The sequence below is a fragment of the Aotus nancymaae genome, unplaced genomic scaffold (assembly GCF_030222135.1).
Source record: "Aotus nancymaae isolate 86718 unplaced genomic scaffold, 86718_ANA_hifiasm-v0.15.2.pri h1tg000008l, whole genome shotgun sequence".
NCBI lineage: Eukaryota > Metazoa > Chordata > Mammalia > Primates > Aotidae > Aotus > Aotus nancymaae.
The window spans coordinates 15,491,063-15,509,121 of NW_026988419.1; the positions used below are offsets into that span (position 1 = coordinate 15,491,063).

At 54.2% G+C, this 18,059-nt stretch overlaps 1 protein-coding gene across 7 annotated transcripts; it reads right to left on the minus strand.

Annotated features, from left to right (window-relative positions):
• Window positions 1-1,221: 1,221 nt before the first annotated feature.
• On the minus strand, window positions 1,222-16,908 carry SLC11A1 (solute carrier family 11 member 1). 7 transcript variants are annotated; one of them, XM_012446349.3, is made up of 15 exons: window positions 16,648-16,904; window positions 15,959-16,092; window positions 14,232-14,354; window positions 13,338-13,457; window positions 11,764-11,870; window positions 11,265-11,335; window positions 10,863-10,930; window positions 10,539-10,694; window positions 8,522-8,680; window positions 6,553-6,642; window positions 6,334-6,453; window positions 5,450-5,599; window positions 4,113-4,186; window positions 3,519-3,672; window positions 1,222-3,378 (listed from the first exon to the last, which is right to left on the minus strand). In XM_012446349.3, exons 1-15 carry the CDS (start codon window positions 16,652-16,654, stop codon window positions 3,268-3,270), a joined length of 1,644 nt encoding a protein of 547 aa, XP_012301772.1. In that variant the 5' UTR covers window positions 16,655-16,904; the 3' UTR covers window positions 1,222-3,267. The 7 variants fall into 7 exon arrangements, 5 of the variants coding, with proteins under 5 accessions (XP_012301772.1, XP_012301771.2, XP_012301773.1 ...); XM_012446348.3 differs by having other exon boundaries at window positions 2,511-3,378; window positions 4,048-4,221; window positions 16,648-16,907; XM_012446350.3 differs by having other exon boundaries at window positions 2,511-3,378; window positions 4,113-4,129; window positions 16,648-16,906.
• Between the last annotated feature and the right edge of the window lie 1,151 nt (window positions 16,909-18,059).

An 18,059-nucleotide genomic window follows, 5' to 3' on the forward strand; every position in this document is an offset into this window, starting at 1 on the left:
AAGGAAGCGCCGTGCCCTGGCTCTACAGGCGAGGGGAAAGGCGGGATTCCAGCCTGGGAGCAGGACATCTGTCTCCCCTGCGGTCCGGCCCCCTGGGTGGGGCTTCAGTCTTATCTCCGGATGCTGGGCTTTCTTGACCCCAAAAGGAAGTGTGTGGTGAGGGACTGAGTGGAGTCGTAGCCTCGCCCCTGGCCTGGGTTGGGTGACGCGCCTTCCTCTCCCTCCTTTTCTCCCTCTGTGAAGGGGGCTGGAACTTGGCCGGCTGTACCCCCACCCACCATTCCCAGACGGGCCGTCCTGAGCTCACCAGTTTCCTCAGGGATTCCTCCACCCCCACCTATAGCCACTTCAAGCCTTGGCCCTTGCATGTCTTTTCCCAGGGAGACCTAACCCCTCCTCCCAGGCTCCCTAGGCGGCCAAGGCAGCTGCGCCTTTTGCTTGGAGCCCTGAACTTCTCTTCCCGCGCCTCGGGGCGGGTAGTTAGTTACGGAGTGAGTCGGGAAGCCAGTAGGATTGCGTAGCCGGGGGTGAGGTGGGGGTCCTTCGGGTATCCTCATTGGGGTTGTCTACACCCAGCTGCTGTACCCCTCTGTCTCTACAGGTGGGGGTCGCTGTATGCACTCTATTTTTGTTTGTTTTATCGATTCGCACCCCAGGAAAAATAAAGTCTTGGGAGCCGCAAGTCAAACGGGGAGGGGCAGGAACGGGATTCAGCAAGGTGCTGTTTGACACCTGTGGATTAGGAAGCATCTCTTCCAACCCAGCCCCTCAGCTTCCCCATCTGCCAAATAGGGCTGGTAAAAGCCCAACCCAGGGGGATGGGGAGGGTGTCCAGAAAGTCGGGGTGCGCTCAGCAGGCTCCTGGGGAGTGCCAAATGCGACCACGCCCTCCCTGAGGGGCCTAAAGGGAGCTTCCAGAAGAGTAATTCTGCACCCCTCTTCCTGGAGGGTAGATCTGACCTTGGGCTGGGAGGATTAGAGCTACTATGGGAATGGGGGCAGCTCTAAGTAGGCGCCTTCCAGTCTCCAAATGACTGACCTTGGTGCGACCTCATCAATAGCCCTTTGCCCAGGCCCTGGGTAGCCCCTCAGCCAGCCCTCCGCGCCTTCTTGACCAACCTGCCCATTCCTCTGCGGTCCCCCCAGTCCTGCCCCACAAAATCTAAGACGTCCCCAGAAGGCTTCATGTATTTGGCAGATGTGCGCACACGGGCACCCATGCTCCTGGCTCTCTCATTCCTCCTGGACAGTCCTGTCGGCACTTCCCCCCACCCCCAAACCGTGTTCAGCAAGATTCAGTCCCCTTCCCTGGCCGGCCTCACCGGCAGCGCCCTTCACCGCATCCTGCCACGGGGACTTGTTTGCACAGCTGTCTCCCGCCACTGGAGTGTGGGGCCCTTGAGAGCTGACACCTTTAATTCGGGACTTTGCCTCCCTCCCCCACTTGTAACACAGGGCCTGGCAAAGGACTGGCACTCAATGCCAAGTGAATTCACGAGAGGGGTGTGTAGAGGGTACAACTGGGGCATTTCCAGGAGGCTGAAGGATCTGGGAGATGTCTTTCTTCGCTACACGCCCCCCATTCATCTTCAGCTGGCACCCATCTCCAGTGCTAACCCCAGAGAAGAAGGCGGGCCACCCTCTTGCCCAGGTACCCTCTGCAGCACTGGCCCAGGTCGCGCCAGACTGGTCCCATCCCCTCTCTCCTTGAGGGACCCACTGGCATTGTTGCCCTTTTAAGAAAGAGGAAATTCTTCTCATAAACAAGCGTCCGGACCGGAACGCGGAGCCAAGCCGCCTGCCCTGCTGGATCCCTGGGAAATCGGGGGTTCCTCCAGGTGCAGCACCCGGCCCAAGTTCAACTCTGGAGAAAGGCCCGGTGGCCCCTCCTCGCTGCCGTACTCCGCGGGTCTAGGGCTGGGGTCCGAGGGACCCAAGGAGGTTGGAGGAGGGACTTGGGGGAGCCTAGAAACAGCCTAGGGAGTGTCTATAAAGTGCAGCCCTTGAATGGGACGAAGGGATGCCTGGCCGCTCCCTAAGGCAGAGGAGGCTCCTGCCCACACAGCTTCCCCCCGCCCACTCTCCCCGGAGGCTTCTGGGGCCCCTGGGCGCGAGCCCCAAGCGCCCGCCTCCCTCCGTCGTTTCGCCTGGCGGGGAGGGGTGAGACCAAGGCGGGAGGGCCTGCGTCGGTATCGTCTCTGCCCCTAGGAGGAGCAGTCAGCGGAGAGGGAGCCGTAACCGCGCGGCGTGGGAGTCGCGGCCACCGGGTCCCCTGAGGAAACGGCAAAAAACTTGGGCCTCGGAGGCACGGACTCTTGAGTGCCTCATGACCTGGTGCCTGACAGAGAAAGAAGCGCACCTCCGTTTTACTGTCTGGAAAAATGGGTTGCAGGCGGAACAGAAAGGCTGCGGCGAATAGGTGCGGACCAGAACCAGGCATGGGGGTCTTCTGAATGCTTTAGAGACTTGGTGCCTTCCGGATTCCCGTCCCCTGCTCCTTTGGATGAGAAGCGAACTAGTATTTATTTAACTTTCATCATGCCGGGTGTGGTGGCTCATGCCTGTAATTCCCAGCACTTTGGGAGGCGGAGGTGGGCGGATCACTGGAATTCAGCAGTTCGAGACCAGCCTGGCCAGCATAGCAAAACCCGTCTCTACTAAAAATACAAAAATTAGCTGGGCCTGGTGGCGCACGCCACTCCCGGGGCTGAGTCACAAGAATTGTTTGAACCCAGGAGGCGGAGGTTGCAATGAGCCAAGATCGCGCCATTGCGCTCCAGCCTGGGTCACAGAGCAAGACCCTTTCCCTGACTCAAATAAATAAATAAATAAATAAATAAATAAATAAATAAAATACTTAATATTCATCAGACTCTATTTCAAGGTCTAGTTTGGAACCTGTGTCCCGCCCAAGCCTCCAAGTCCCCCAGTCCCCATCCCACCTGCCCTTTGGCTATCAGATCACTGAATAAATACCTTTTGAATGTTTTTTTGTTTTTTGTTTTGGCTCCAAGTGCCAGGCACTATGTTTAAAGGGCTTAACCTCCATGGCAAGGGTGGTGGTGTCTCCATTTTACAGATGAGGACACTGAAACCCAGAGAGTAATCACATGGCTATGCTAGGAAACAGCAGGTCCCTGAGGCTCCCCAGGTTGACCGGCCTCAGGAAGTGTCCCACTCCATCCTCCTGCCTACACACGCCCCCTCCACATCCAACAGGCCAGTCGTGCCATCCATGCCACTCCCAGCCAGGTTCCAGGTGTGGGCCTAGCCAGAGGTCTCCCCTTGCTGGTCCTCTTCAAGGAGCCCATACAAGAAGTGGCGGTGGGAGCTGTGGGCCAGAAAGGTGGTTCCGTGGGCAAGACAACAGGTCCAGACCTGGGGGAGGGGTGACCATGAGTTGGGGAGAGTCCAACACCTCTGGGGAAGCCCCAGTGTTTCCCCCCAGATCCTCCCCATTGGTTGCCTCCTGTCTTTGCCTCACCCATGCCCAAGGCACCCCCCGGGCCCTACTGTACCAGGTAGGTGGTGAGGCCCAGGTAGGCTGTGGCTAGCAGGGCCGCAAGGCCGAAGTAGGCAGGGTGTGGCAGGCTGGGCAGGTAGCTGATCACGAAGTAGAGGTTGATGGCACAGACTAGCGCCATGATGGAGGCCGTGATGGCCTTGCTCAGCCTGGGGGACACAAGAGAGGCTTGGGACTGGCTGACGGCAGCTGGACCTCCTGCATCTACTCCTCTTCATCTCCCAGTGCCCACACTGGGGTGGGGGTGGATAAACAAAGGCCACTTCTCTGGGCTTCGGGACCTGGAGCAGACAGACCCCCCTGCCCACCTCCTGCCTCCTGGTCCTCCAGGCTGCACACGGCAGGCTTTGGCAAAAGCTGAGTCGGAGGAGAGAGTGAGGAGCTCAGGCTCTAGAAACAGCCCTCTGCCCTGGATTCCAGTCTTCGCTCCCCCACTTGCTAGCTGGGTGACCCTGGGCAAGTTCCTAAGCCTCTCTGGGCCTCTGCAGCTTCATTGGGACAATGGGGAGAATTGGAGCTCGTACCTCTGCGTGGCTGTGAGGATGAAATGTGGTGATGCAAGTCCAGCCCTTGGGATGGGGGTACTCACGGGCCATTGGCAAACTCCTGCATGAGGGCGGGCATGCTGGTGAACGTGAGGATGGGCAGCACGGCAAAAGGGAGCTGGGAAGAGCAGCAGGAGCCAAAGCTGAGGGACCCTGTCTCAGAATATGGCAAGGGTGGGGCAACATGGGCGTGGCTTGTCACCTTCTGCCTGGCTGTGAGCTCAACTGCCCTAATCACACTGAGCCTGCTTCCCTGTCTCCTGCCTTCTAAGGTCGTGGGCTCCAAAGCAGGAGAAAGTGTTTGGGGCTCTGGCACCAAGCTGCTTCGGTTTGAATCCCAGCTCTGCCACTAGTAACTTAACTTTTCCTATCTGTAAATGGGATAATGAGCCTGGGCAACATACATAGTGAGCTCTTGTCTCTACCTGAAAAAAAAAAAAAATATCCCTTGCGCGGTGACTCACACCTGTAATCCCTGCACTTTGGGAGGCCGAGGCAGGTGGTCCACCGAGGCTGAGGCTGAGTAATCCCTGAGGTCAGGAGTTCCAGACGAGCCTGGCCAACATGATGAAACTCCATCTCTATTAAAAATACAAAAAATTGACCAGGCTCGGTGGCTCATGCCTTTAATCTCAGCACTTTGGGAGGCCGAGGTGGGTGGATCATCTGAGGTCAGGGGTTCGAGACCAGCCTGACCAACACGATGAAAGCCCGTCTCTACCAAAAATACAAAAATTAGCTGGGCATGGTGGCAGGCGCCTGTAATCCCAGTACTCGGGAGGCTGAGGCAGAAGAATCGCTTGATCCCAGGAGGCAGAAGTTGGAGTAAGCTGAAATCGTGCCACTGCAGCCTGGGTGACAGTGTGAGACTCTGTCTCAAAAAAAAAAAAAAAAAAAATTTAGCTGGGCTCAGTGGTGGGTGCTTGTAATCCCAACTTCTTTGGAGACTGAGGCTTGAACCTGGGAGGCGGAGGTTGTAGTGAGCCAAGATATTGCCACTACACTCCAGCCTGGGCAACAAAAGTGAAATTCCATCTCAAAAAAAAAATTAGCTAGGTGTGGTGGCGTGCACCTATAGTCACAGCTACTCAAGAGCCTGAGGTGGGAGGATGGCTAGAGCCTGGGAGGGCAGTCTGCAGAGAGCCATGATGGAATCACTGCACTCCAGCCTGGGTGACAGAGGGAGACCATCTCTGGGAAAAAAAAAAAAAGAAAGTCCTACCCTCCTGCCCCCAGGGTGGCTTTGGGGATTGTGGGAGCCTTGTAGGCAAGGTGTGCCTGGGACAGGGCCTGACAGGCCCAGGTGGGGCTCAGCATGGGGGTTGCTGGAGGTCCTGTTTAGCTCTGCATGGGCAGGGCTGGGGGAGCACTCGCATCTCACCAGCAGGCTCTGCAGCACGTTGAGCAGATCATTGAGGCCCGACAAGTCCCTCAGGTCCCGAAAGACAGCTACAAGCACGGTGGGCAGGATGGCACAGGAGCGGGTGAGGAGGACACGGGCAAAGCGTGACCACCGCAGCTTCAGGAAGCCCTGGGGTGGGGGTGATTGCCTTGGTGGGGAGTAGACAGGACTGGGATTCAGAGGAGAGACCCTCTGTAGTACCTCCACACCTCATGCCTGGGGCACCCTCTGCTTTTCCACTACTGAGTTGGGGCAGCTCTGTCCCAGGTGGCAAGAGGGGATGGATGGGAACAAATGGGGGGCTCTCATCCTATAGCTGGTTGCTGAAGACTAAACAATTTTGGGGAAACGGCTCCTGTTAGTCCTGGGTCTGCAGCTTCCGGCAAATCGCCTCGCCTGTCCGGATCTCAGTTTTCTCATCTGTAAAATGGGGCTTATAATGTCTCCCTCTGGGCTACATGAAGAACCCAAAGGCTGGGTGACCTGGCTCACGTCTGTAATCCCAGCACTTTGGGAAGCCAAGGCGGGAAGATCACTTGAGCCCAGGAGTTCGAGACCAGCCTGGGAAACATAGGAAGACCACATCTCTACGAATAATTTTAAAAATTAGCCCGGTGCGGTGGCATGAGCCTGTGGTCCTAACGACTCAGGAGGCTGCAACGAGCCGTCGTCGTGCCACTACATTCCAGCCTAAGCAACAGAGCAAAATTCTGCCAAAAAAAGAAGAGAAAAGGGAAAAAAAGAAAAAGGAAAGAAAAGAAGGAAAGAAAGAAAAGGATCCACAAAGCCCGGAGTCCTAGCCCCTAGTTGTGCGCCTGCTGTCATTGGACCCCTTGCCCTCCCGGGCCCGACCCCTGCCCCACCTCCATCACGAACTGTCCCGCGTAGGTGCCGGTCATGGTGGAGCTCTGCCCGGCTGCCAGGAGACCTATGGCCCAGATGTAGAGGGCCGCGGGGCCAAACAGGCAGCCCAGGATCACGCCCTGCAGGGACAGAGTGTGGTCGGACCGGTGGCCCCGCCCCTCGGTGGGCGGGGCGAAGCTCATCTCCAGGTCACGCCCTCCTCGCCCACCCGCGCTCACCCCCTGGTAAATGTCCACGGCCACGGTGGCGTTGTTCATGGGGAAGATCTTGGCGTAGTCGTGGAGGCTGCTGTTGGCACAGATGTTGAACTGCGGGTACCCGGGCAGTAGGAGGAAGATGTGAGGAGCACCCTCAGTCTTGGGAAACCGGACACCTAGCCTTGACCAGGGTTCCAAAACTGGTGGCCCCAGGCTGAATCTGGCCAGACATATTTTGTTTGGCTAATAAAATAGGTCGGGTTTTGTTTTGCTTTGCTTTTACGTTTTGTAGTGACAAGGGTCTGGTCATGTTGCCCAAGCTGGTCTTGAACTCCCAGGCTCAAGCGAGCCACCTGCCTCAGCCTCCTAAAGTGCTGGGATTACAGGCATGAGCCACTGTGCCCAGCCAGTTTTTTTTTTTTTAAATGTGGATTTGTTGCCAACATTTAAAATTGAGAAGGCCTGACATGAGAACCCAGTTTCCAGCTTCTTTTAGGTTTGTGAGAGCTGGCATCAATCCACACAGACAGCTGGCTGGCATGCCTGGCTTCCCCTCCTCACACTATCCACTTCCCTTAGCTCTGCACCCCTGCCTGGTCTTGAAGACAAGGGTTGTCACTCCCGATTTTGACCTCTCTCCTTGTGCCAAGGAACATAGTGAGACCCAGGGAAGAGAGTGTGACCTCCCAAGGAAATAGAGCAAGGCAGTGGCAGTGCCCAGGTCCTTGGAGGCCTGGCCACCCCTCTTCCCACAGGGCTCAGCATTCAGGAAGCCCCAACCCTGGCTGCCGTTAGTTGTTAGAGCCTCATGACTAAGATCCACTCAGAATGGGAGACAGATACAGAGACACAGTTCCCAGGTCCCAGAGAGTCAGGGAGGAGCTGGCTAGTTCCTTTTCCAGTGTTAGCAACAAATGTCACCTCTTCCAAGAAGCCTTCCCTGACCACCTAGGCTAATGCAAACCCCACCTCCACACCCCCAGCTATGCTTCTTCACCAACCCCCTTTATTTCTTTTCTTTTTTTTTGTTGAGATGGAGTTTCGCTCTTGTTGCCCAGGCTGGAGTGCAATGGCGTGATCTCAGCTTACTGCAACCTCCGCCTCCCAGGTTCAAGCAATTCTCCTGCCTCAGCCTCCTGAGTAGCTGGGATTACAGGCATGCACCACCACACCCAGGTAATTTTTGTGTTTTTAGTAGATATGGGGTTTTACCATGTTGGCCAGGCTGGTCTTGAACTCCTGATCTCAGGTGATCCGCCCATCTCTGCCTCCCAAAGTGCTGGGATTGCAAGTATGAACCACTGCGCCCGGCCTCTTTTCTTTTCTTTCTTTCTTTAAATGTGAACCACCGCGCCTGGCCTCTTTTCCCTCCCTCCCTCCCTCCCTTCCTTTCTTCTTTTTTGATGGAATCTTGCTCTGTCACCAGGCTGGAGTGCAGTGGCGCGATCTCGGCTCACTGCAACCTCTCCCTCCCAAGTTCAAGCAATTCTCCTGCTCAGCCTCCTGAGTAGATGGGACTACAGGCACACACCACCACTCCTGGCTGAATTTTTGTATTTTAGTAGAGATGGGATTTCACCACGTTGGCCAGGATGGTCTCGATCTCCTAACCTCGTGATCCGCCCACCTCAGCCTCCCAAAGTGCTAGGATTACAGGCCTGAGCCACCAAGCCTGGCCCACCCCCTTTATTTCTTCCCACTCTGCACTTTCCTTGGGTATTCATTCCTGTCTGCTCACCTCCCTCCCTATTTAAGCTGCAAGAGATCAGAGTCTTTGAAGCATTGACTGCTGTATCCCCAGGGTCTAAGATGCACTTGGTACATAACAAATACTCAAAAATTATTGGCTGAATGAATGATATCTACTGACAGGGAAGATGATCAGGGTAGAGACTCAGAAAGGCTCAGCTGTATTGCCTAGGGTCCTCGGCAAGGCTTACAGGACACGAGTATGGGTGTGGCCTCAGGGGCAGGGAAAAGTGTGTCTCACCGCAGCCTGGTTGGTTTGCTGGTAGAAGGCCTGCCCAAAGACAGCCATGACAAAGAGGTTGATGATAAAGGAGACAGACAGGGCGGCGGTGGCCTCAATCAGGAAGTACATGTTGGCTTCTCGGACGTCCACTCGTCGGGCCCGGTCTATCTCTCGAGACTATGAAGGTCAAAGGGGGAGGGAAGGGCCAAGGTCCCTCAGAGCCACCACAGTGTCCCCACCCTCACATTTCTTTCTTTCTTTCTTTTTTTTTCCCGAGGCAGAGTCTCACTCTGTTGCCCAGGCTGAAGTGCAATGGCGCGATCTCAGCTCACCACAACCTTCGCCTCCTGGATTCAAGCGATTCTCTTGCCTCAGCCTCCCAAGTAGTTGGAATTACAGGTGACTGCCACCACGCCTGGCTATTTTTTTTGTATTGTTAGTAGAGACGGGGTTTCACCATGTTGGCCAGGCTGGTCTCGAACTCCTGACCTCAGGTGATCCACCTGCCTTGGCTTCTCAAAGTGCTGTGATTACAGGCATGAGCCACTGCGCCAGGCCATTATTTTATTTTTTTAGAGACAGATCTTGTTCTGTCACCTAGGCTGGAGTGCATGAGTCACTGCAGCCTCCAACTCATGGGCTCAAGTGATCCTCCTGTCCCAGCCTACTGAGTAGCTGGGACCACAGACACACATCACCACACCCCGTTAATTTTTAAATTTTCTGTAGAGATAGGGTCTTGCCAAAGCTGGTCTTGAACTCCTGGGCTCAAGCAATTCTCCTGTCTTGGCCTCCTAAAGTGCTGGATTACAGGCGTGAGCCACTGTTAGGGACCCAAGCCTTGTTCATTTCTGCCTCATGGACTTTGCACTTGCTTTCCCTCTGCTTGTAAAATCGTTTCCCTGATCTGCCTCCCCAACTTTTAGTCATTCTCTGTCATAATTCTCTGTTTTTCTTTTTTTTTATTTCAGAGTCCCTTTCACAATCATTTTTTTTTTTTTTTTTTTTTTTTTTTTGAGATGGAGTCTTGCTCTGTCACCAGGCTGGAGCGCAGTGGTACAATCTTGGCTTATTGCAACCTCCATCTCCTGGGTTCAAGTGATTCTCCTGCCTCAACTTCCCAAGTAGCTGGGACTACAGGTGCATGCTACCACGCCAGCTAATTTTTGTATTTTTAGTAGATATGGGGTTTCACCACGTTGGCCAGGATGGTCTCAATCTCCTGACCTCATAATCTGCCCACCTCAGCCTCCCAAAGTGCTGGCATTACAAGTGTGAGCCACCATCCTCGGCTAATTTTTTTTTTTTTTTGAGACAGAGTCTTGCTGTGTCACTCAGGCTGGAGTACAGTGGTAGGATATCAGCTCACTGCAGCCTCTACCTCCCCGGCTCAAGCCTTGGCCTTCCGAGTAGCTAGGACTACAGGTATACACAATGCCTAGCTAATTTATTTTTTATATTTTATTGGTAGAGATGGGGTTTCATCATGTTGCCCAGGCTGGTCTCCAACTCCTGTGCTCAAGCAATCCACCTGCCTCAGTCTCCCAAAGTGTTGGAATTACAGGCGTAAGCCACTTCACCTGGCCCTAAGAATTTTTTTTTTTTTTTTTTTTTTTTTTTTTTTTTTGGCTCTATCTCTGCTCATCACAACCTCTGCTTCGTGGGTTCAAGCGATTCTCCTGCCTCAGCCTCCTAAATAGCTGGGATTACAGGCTGGACTCCAACTCCTGACCTCGTGATCCTCCCACCTCGGTCTCCCAAAGTGCTGGGATTACAGACCTGAGCCACCTCGCCCAGCCTATAATTCTTTCCTCTGTTTACTTGCTTGGCGTCCGTCTGCCTCACTAGCACTCAAACTCTAGAAGAGCAGGGGCCTTGACTGTCTGTTCCTCCCAGCGCACTGTAGACACTCCGTTATTACAGGCTCTGAAAATCCTGGCGGAAGGAGCCAGAGGGGAGGGGCTCCAGGCTTGGAGGCGGGGCCGGTATGGCTCCGACTGAGTTAGGGGTCTCCCTTCCCCTCCCCTCTGCTCACCTTGACCAGGGCCGAGTGCAGGTAGATGTTGTGGGGCATGATGATGGCGCCAACAATGCCCACCGCCTGCAGCAGCTCGGGGTGGCCGCATCCCGGGCACAAGGGCAGGAACAGACCCCGAAGAAGCGCTCCCTGCGCAGGACGCGCCACCACATACTGCGGGGAGGAGCCTGGTCAGGACAAGCTTCGCCCCTCACGACCAAGCCGCAGTCACCGCTTCTCAGCCTCCATCCCCACCCCAGTCCCCCGCAGCTAGCGGGCAGAGGGAAGGGGAGAGAAATGATCTTGGGAGGCGCGCAGGGGGTTGAAGCACTGGCTTCCTACCTCATAGCCAAAGGTCAAGGCCATAATGGTTATAAGCAGTCCAAAAAAAGCTTCCAGCTTCCGCAACCCTACAGGGCAGAACAAACAAACCAAACAAACCAACGAAAAACATCTGTAACATCAACAATTCGTAATGGCTGATACTACCAGCGCTTCCAGGCACAGCGCCAAGCGCGTAACATACGTGACCTCACTCAGTCTTTACAACCACCTTCTGATGTCTGTGCTATTATTTCCCCATGTTACAGGTGAAGAAAGAGATGTTCATGTAACTTTCCAGAGGCCACCCAGCGAGGGTGAGGGGGCTCAGGTGCGCCCCCAGGCAGCCCGATGTCAGAGCCCTTCTCCCAGTCCAGCACCCTCACCACCACCACTCCCCTGTGAGGTGGGGTGTGCACCCACCGTAGTTATCGAGGAAGAGGAAGAAGAAGGTGTCCACAATGGTGATGAGGACCCCACCCCAGAGAGGGATTCTGAAACCAGAATGGCCTGGGTCAGCCCAGCCTGGTCCAGGAGTCACTAACTCCTACGTAGCCTCAGGGCTGGAGACAGGAATCTGGCCTCCTGGGAGCAGGACCCCAAGCACCCCCAGACAGTTAGGGCAAGGGGATTGGGAGTGTGGCATAGAACACTTGAGGCAGGGCATAGCTAGAGGAGAAGCCTAGCGCCCGGTGTGGCAGGGAGTTTGGGGCTGCAGTCCCAAAGTCCTGCATGACTCATATCTCTATGACTTTAGACAAATCACTTTACATTTCTGGAAAATAGAGCAGCAGCCCTATGTCAGAGGGGACAGCAAGATAACATAGACTCGGGGAGGGACAAGACGGAGCAGGGGCGGGGGGAAGTAGCAGCAGCTGTTCCTGGCCTCTGCCTGAAGGGCTGGGTCACACTGGGATGGTACCGTCCAGCTGAGAGCAGATTGAATGCAATGGCTGTGCCGATGACTTCCTGCATGTCGGAGCCCACAATGGCTAGCTCGATGGTCAGCCAGAGGAGGGTGCGGGGCACCTATGGGGAGGAGACCATCCTTCATCAAGGGTGGATGGGTTATTTGTCTGTGGTCTCAACCCTACGTGCATCTCTCCGTACTCCTTGTGCTGCTGGGCTGGAAGCCTGCAAACTACATTTACAAAACAGTCTTGCCAACTGGCTTCCATTTTCGTTATGTAGGAAGAGCTTACAGGAGATAGAAAGGCAGAGATAAACCTTTTTGTTGTTGTTGTTGTTGTGACACTCACAACAGCCAAGTCCCCAGGGTTGTGAGTGTTTTTTTTGGGGGGGGATGGAGTCTTGCTCTGTCACCCAGGCTGGAGTGCAGTGGCTCGATCTCTGCTCACTGCAAATTTTGCCTCCCGGGTTCAAGCAATTCTCCTGCCTCAGCCTCCCAAGTAGTTGGGACTATAGGGACATGCTGCCATGCCGGTCTAATTTTTTTGTATTTTAGTAGAGACAAGGTTTCACTGTGTTGCCCAGGCTGGTCGCAAACTCCGGAGCTCAGGCAATCTGCCTGTCGCGGCCTCCCAAAGTGCTGGGATTACAGGCATGAGCCACCCCGCCTGCCTGGCTGAGATAAACGGTTTTTTCCCCCCGATTCTGATGGTATTTCTAGCAGTGGCACCAGGCAACCTGTGCTCTGGTAGCACAAGCGGCCATTTCATCGGCATCAGTAATGCTTCCAGGAGCTCAGCAGCAAAGAATGACTCTGGGGCTTGTGCCAGGAGTGCAGCAGGTTTCTGATCTTTGGGCGACACCCTCTTCCATTGCTCCTCCAGCCCTCCCAAACCTTTCAATCCCTGCATTCAGTACCTTTGAAATGTCTAGTGGTGTAATTTCTGTTTTCCTAACTGGACACTCACAACAGGGTCCACCCCAGCCAATGACCATTCCTGAGCTGATGCCTCCCTGTTTTTTGTCTTGGGCACATCACGTTCCCAAATTTGAATTACCCCTTCTGTGAAATGACATGCCTCTCATGTCCCTCTAGGCTGTATGCTGTCAGTTTGAGCCTCAGTCTTGTCATCTATCAGATGGAATTGGGGCTGGGCACAGTAGCTCATGCCTGTAATCCCAGTATGTTGGGAGACTGAGGTGGATGGATCATCTGAGGTCAGCAGTTCAAGACCAGCCTGGCTAACATGGTGAAACCCCCCTCAACTAAAAATACAAAAATTAGCCAGGCACGGTGGCAGGCACATGTAATCGCAGCTACTCGAGAGGCTGAGGCAGAAGAATCACTTGAATTTGGGAGGTGGAGGTTACAGTGAGATGAGATCTCACCCCTGTACTCCAGACTGGGCAACTGAGCGAGACTCTGACTGAAAAAAAAAAAAAAAAACCAACTATACATAGTGAAAAAACAGATGGACTTGGGATACCCTGTGTGAGATGATGTATTTATTTGATCATGGAAGCTGAAAAATGGCTGTTTGGGGTTTGGGGCCAGTGGTTCTCCCTGTCCAGGTCCCACAAGCTCACCTTAGGGTAGTAGAGATGGCAGACCTCGCCCAAGTCCTTGCCTGTCACCACGCCCAGACGTGCAGCCAGTCGCTGGCAGAGCAGGCCCAACACTGTGGCCCAGAGCAGCACCCAGAGAAGCTGTGAGGAGGCAGGGAGAGGCCTTCAGCCAGAGAGGCCAGCCTCAGAAAGCCCTTGAGCTGCTGGTACCCTCTAACCAAGAACATTCCTTGGGGAGAGGGTGGGAGAAATGGAGTCCCATCCTGGCTGGGCGCTGGTAGCTAACGCCTGTAACCCCAGCACTTTAGAAGGCTAAGGTCGGAGGATTGCTTGAGTCCAAGAGTTTAAGACCAGGCTGCGCAACATAATGAGACCCTGTCTCAAAGTAAGTAAATAAATTAGGCTGGGCAATGTGGCTCACGCCTGTAATCCCAGCACTTTGGGAGGCTGAGGCAGGCGGATCATTTGAGGTTGGGAGTTTAAGACCAGCCTGGCCCACATAGTGAAACCCTGCCTCTACTAAAATCACAAAAATTAGCCGGGTGTGGTGGTGTGTGCCTGTAGTCCCAGCTACTCGGGAGGCTGAGGCAGGAGAATCACTTGATCCCGGGAGGCAGAGGTTGCAGTGAGCCAAGATCTCTCCACTGCACTCCAGCCTGGGCAATAGAGTGAGACTCTGTCTCAAAAAATAAAATCAATCAATGAATTTTTTTTTTTAAAGAGAATTGCAATCCCCCACCCCCACAGATGCCCCACCTTCTGGCAGGGCTGCCCTGGGAACCCTTTTTGGGCCCATTTGAACTTAACACCAGCTCCCAGGCCACACTGGAGATACATGGCCAGCAGGGGCCTCCAACACTTAGCTTGATCACCTCCCTCTCGAAGGTGTCCCCACTCAGGTCCCAACTCAGTTACTTTGAATCCAGCCACGGCGCCAGCCTGAAGATCCGACTCGATGTTTCCTGGGTCCAGGAAAGCAATGCTCATGAGGAAGCCGGGCCCCGTGAAGGCCCACAGCTTCCGCAGGCTGAAGGTGCCCTGTGGGGGGGTGGGGGAATAGAATGAGGGGGTCCTGGGTATAGGGATGGTGGCACCTGGCTTTGGTCATCCCCCAGAGGAGCCCCAATAGGCTCATCAGCCCAGCCCTCCCCTCCATGGCCCGTTCCTGGGGCTGCCACCCGGGGGATGGGGAGGGCATGGGTGGCGGAAGCAGCAGGCTCTGATGAGTCACAGAGGAGCTGCTTTCTGGATCTGTTAAGCTCAGCAGCCAACTTGCACCTGAACTGCCTGCCCCTCTCAAGGCCTGACTTGTCAGGGCCTCAGAGCCCCCACAGGAGCCTGTCTAGGGAGGTGAGGGGACCAAACCTCCCTGGCCCAGCTCCTTCCTCCCCAACTCCTTTTCCGACCACAGGGCCTCCTCTCTGTGGTCCGCTGAGACTATGGTCCTCCCACCCTGTTCCAGGGCACGGCCTGTCGACTTAGAAATCTGCTAAAGAGCCAGGTGCGGTGGGAGGCAGAGGCGGGCGGATCACGAGGTCAGGAGTTTGAGACCAGCCTTGCCAACACAATGAAACCCTGTCTCTACCAAAAACACAAAAAATTAACTGGGTGTGGTGGTGGGTGCCTGTAATCTCAGCTACTTGGGAGGCTGAGGCAAGAAAATTGCTTGAACTTGGGAGGCAGAGATTGCAGTGAGCAGAGATTATGCCATTGCACTCCAGCCCAAGCGACAGTGCGACACTCCATCTCAAAAAAAAAAAAAGAAAGAAAAAAAAGAAATCTGCTAAAGATATTGGAGGCTGGGAGCTGTGGCTCTCGCTTCTAATCCCAGCACTTTGGAAGGCTGAGGTGGGTAGATTGCTTGAGTTCAGGAATTTGAGATGAGCCTGGCCAACATGGTGAAACCCTGTCTCTACTAAAAATGCAAAAATTAGCCAAGGGTGGTGGGGCGTGCCTCTAATTCCAGCTACTCAGGAGGCTCAGGCAGGAGAATTGCTTAAACTTTGGAGGTGAAGGTTGCAGTGAGCTGAGATGGTGCCACTGCACTCCAACCTGGGTGACAGAGCTACACTCCAACTCCAACTCCAAAAAAAAAAAAAAAAAATAGATAAGATATAAGCCAGGTACGGTGGCTCATGCCTGTAATCCCAGCACTTTGGGAGGCTGAGGTGGGCAGATTACCTGAGGTCAGGAGTTCGAGACCAGGCTGACCAACATGAAGAAACCCTGTCTCTACTAAAAATACAAAATTAGCCAGGCAATGGTGGTGCATGCCTGTAATCCCAGCTACTTGGGAGGCTGAGGCAGGAGAATCACTTGAACCCAGGGAGCAGAGGTTGTAGTGAGCTGAGATTGCGCCATTGCACTCCAGCTTGGGCAACGTGAAATTCTGTCTCAAAAAAAAAAAAAGAAGGTACTGGAAATGCAGGTGAGAGCATCCTAGATGCCAGATGCCAGCCTGCAGCTTCTTCACTTCTCCCTATGACCTTTCCTAAATGCTAAAACATGTCCTCAAGGCTCCAGTCCCAGAGCTGGATGGAACTTGCCACTCATGATCACAAAGAAACTCCATTCTCCAGCCTGTGAGAGCCCAGAGGATCCTGTCAATCTTGCAAACCCCCAGGAAGTTTCCAGTGTCCCACCGGTTTCCTGTCTGGGATGGGGATCTTCTCACTCAGGTAGGTCTCTCTGGGAGGCACTTGCTGTGGTCCTGGGCTGGTGGGGCTTGAGATGGAGCCATAGCTGGACCTGCTCAACCTCTGGGGACCCTTGTCACCTGTGGGGGCCCATGAAGCATGGTGAATGTCCTGCCCCTTTAGTTAAAGCCACCTGCTCCCTTCCCACCTCCTCCTCCTGGAAAATTGGAGAAACTAAGGTCCCTGACCCCCATCTCGGGTCCATCACCTCCACCCCTCGACCAAACATTCCAGATGTGTGGGACGTGGCAGCTTCCGAATCACTGTCCTCTCATGTGAGCAGAGATGCCCAGAGGTAGATCTCCTGCCATGGAGGATGCAGAGAGACCCTGAGCTCTAAGAAGGGCAAGCTGAGGCCACATGTCTGCCCCTTGGCCGGATCCCCCACCTCCTCTAGCAGCCCAGAAAACTCCAGGGCATTTGATCCATGGGCTTCAGACAAAGGAAAAGTAGACCCCTTAGGGTTGTGAAGGACTTCACCCCAGTGAGAATCATCTGGTGTCCATAACTGTGTTCTAGACCAGGACTCCCACGGGGGACCAGGGGCTTTCTTGCTTCCTCAAGTCTCCACCAGCCTAGTGACCTCCTCCATGCCACCCCTTAATCAGGCTCTGTCTCTAGGAGCCACTACTCACCTGTCATTGGGACGCCAACTTCAGGTACTCTGGGAGTGTAAGCAGTGCTCTGGGCAGCTCCTCAGCCTGCACCCCTTCTCTGGACGCTGGTGCAAGTGAGAGTGTGAGCCCACACCCTGTTACCCATCCGCAGCTGAGGGCCCTGCCTCTTACATCAATATTCACTTCACAGCTGCAGATTCACACACACACACACACAACATGGGGCGTTGTGAAACATTTTCCAAAGGCAGAAGTGGGCAGCCCTGGCGGAAGGGTCTGGTCACCCATGGAGTGGACCTTTGTTCCCCTCCCAGCCTGCCCTATGCCCCACAACACATCGATGTTCCCCTTCCAGGCACCTCGTGTTCTGTGCCTCCCAAGTTAGCTCTGATTTCAGACACTTCCTGCCCCTTGTGCATTCATGTCAATATCCCATGACCACAACCCCCTTTGCCCCCCGCCACACACACACACACACACACACACACACACACGAGTGGCAGGGCTTTCTTCTCCTCTTTGATCTGGAGTTCCAAGGCCCCTGGTTGGCCTAATTCGAGTCTTCATGTCCTCAAAGGCCTCAGTTTCCCTTTGAAGGCCTCAGAGGAAAGGCACTGCAGAAGGGACATGCATTAAAAATTCAGGCTGAGGATGTCCCCAGAAGATAGGGCACTGGGATCTGGTCCTGGTTCAACCACTGATTCACTTGAGATTGTCACCAGATCATGTCCCTTCTCAGAGTTGTTTATTCTATTTATTTCCTCCTTTTTTTTTCAGAGACAAGGTTTTGCTCTGTCATCCAGGCTGGAGTGAAGTGTGAAGTGCAGTGGTGCCATCATAGTTCACTGCAGCCTCAAACTATTTTTTTTTTTTTGAGACTGAGTCTCGCTCTGTCGCCTAGGCTGGAGTGCAGTGGCACCATCTCAGCTTACTGTAACCTCCACCTCCCAGGTGCAAGTGATTCCCCTGCCGCCGCCTCCCCAGTAGCTGGGACTGCAGGCACATACCACCACACCTGGCTATTTTTTTGGATTTTTATTATTATTACTATTTTGAGATGGAGTTTTGCTCTTGTTGCCCAGGCTGGAGTGCAATGACATGATCTCGGCTCACTGCAACATCTGCCTCCCAGGTTCAAGCGATTCTCCTGCCTCAGCCTCCTGAGTAGCTGGGATTACAGGCATCCGCCACCATGCCTGGCTAATTTTGTATTTTTAGTAGAGATGGGGTTTCTCCATGTTGATCAGGGTGGTCTCAAACTCCTGACCTCAGGTGATCCACCCATCTCAGCCTCCCAAAGTGCAGGGATTACAGGCGTGAGCCACCATGCCTGGCTAATTTTTTGTATTTTTAATGGAGACAGGATTTTACTGTGTTAGCCAGGATGGTCTAACAGCATGTTAGACAGGATGGTGGAAAATTCACACATT

Excerpts from the sequence above, each read along its gene's own strand:
- SLC11A1 (XM_012446348.3), bottom strand. Across the intron at positions 14,355-15,958 it reads CCATCCCAGACAGGAAACCG|GGCACCTTCAGCCTGCGGAA; the intron begins GTGGGACACTGG and ends ACCCCCCCACAG. Across the intron at positions 5,600-6,333 it reads CGGGACAGTTCGTGATGGAG|GGCTTCCTGAAGCTGCGGTG; the intron begins GTGGGGCAGGGG and ends CCCCCACCCCAG.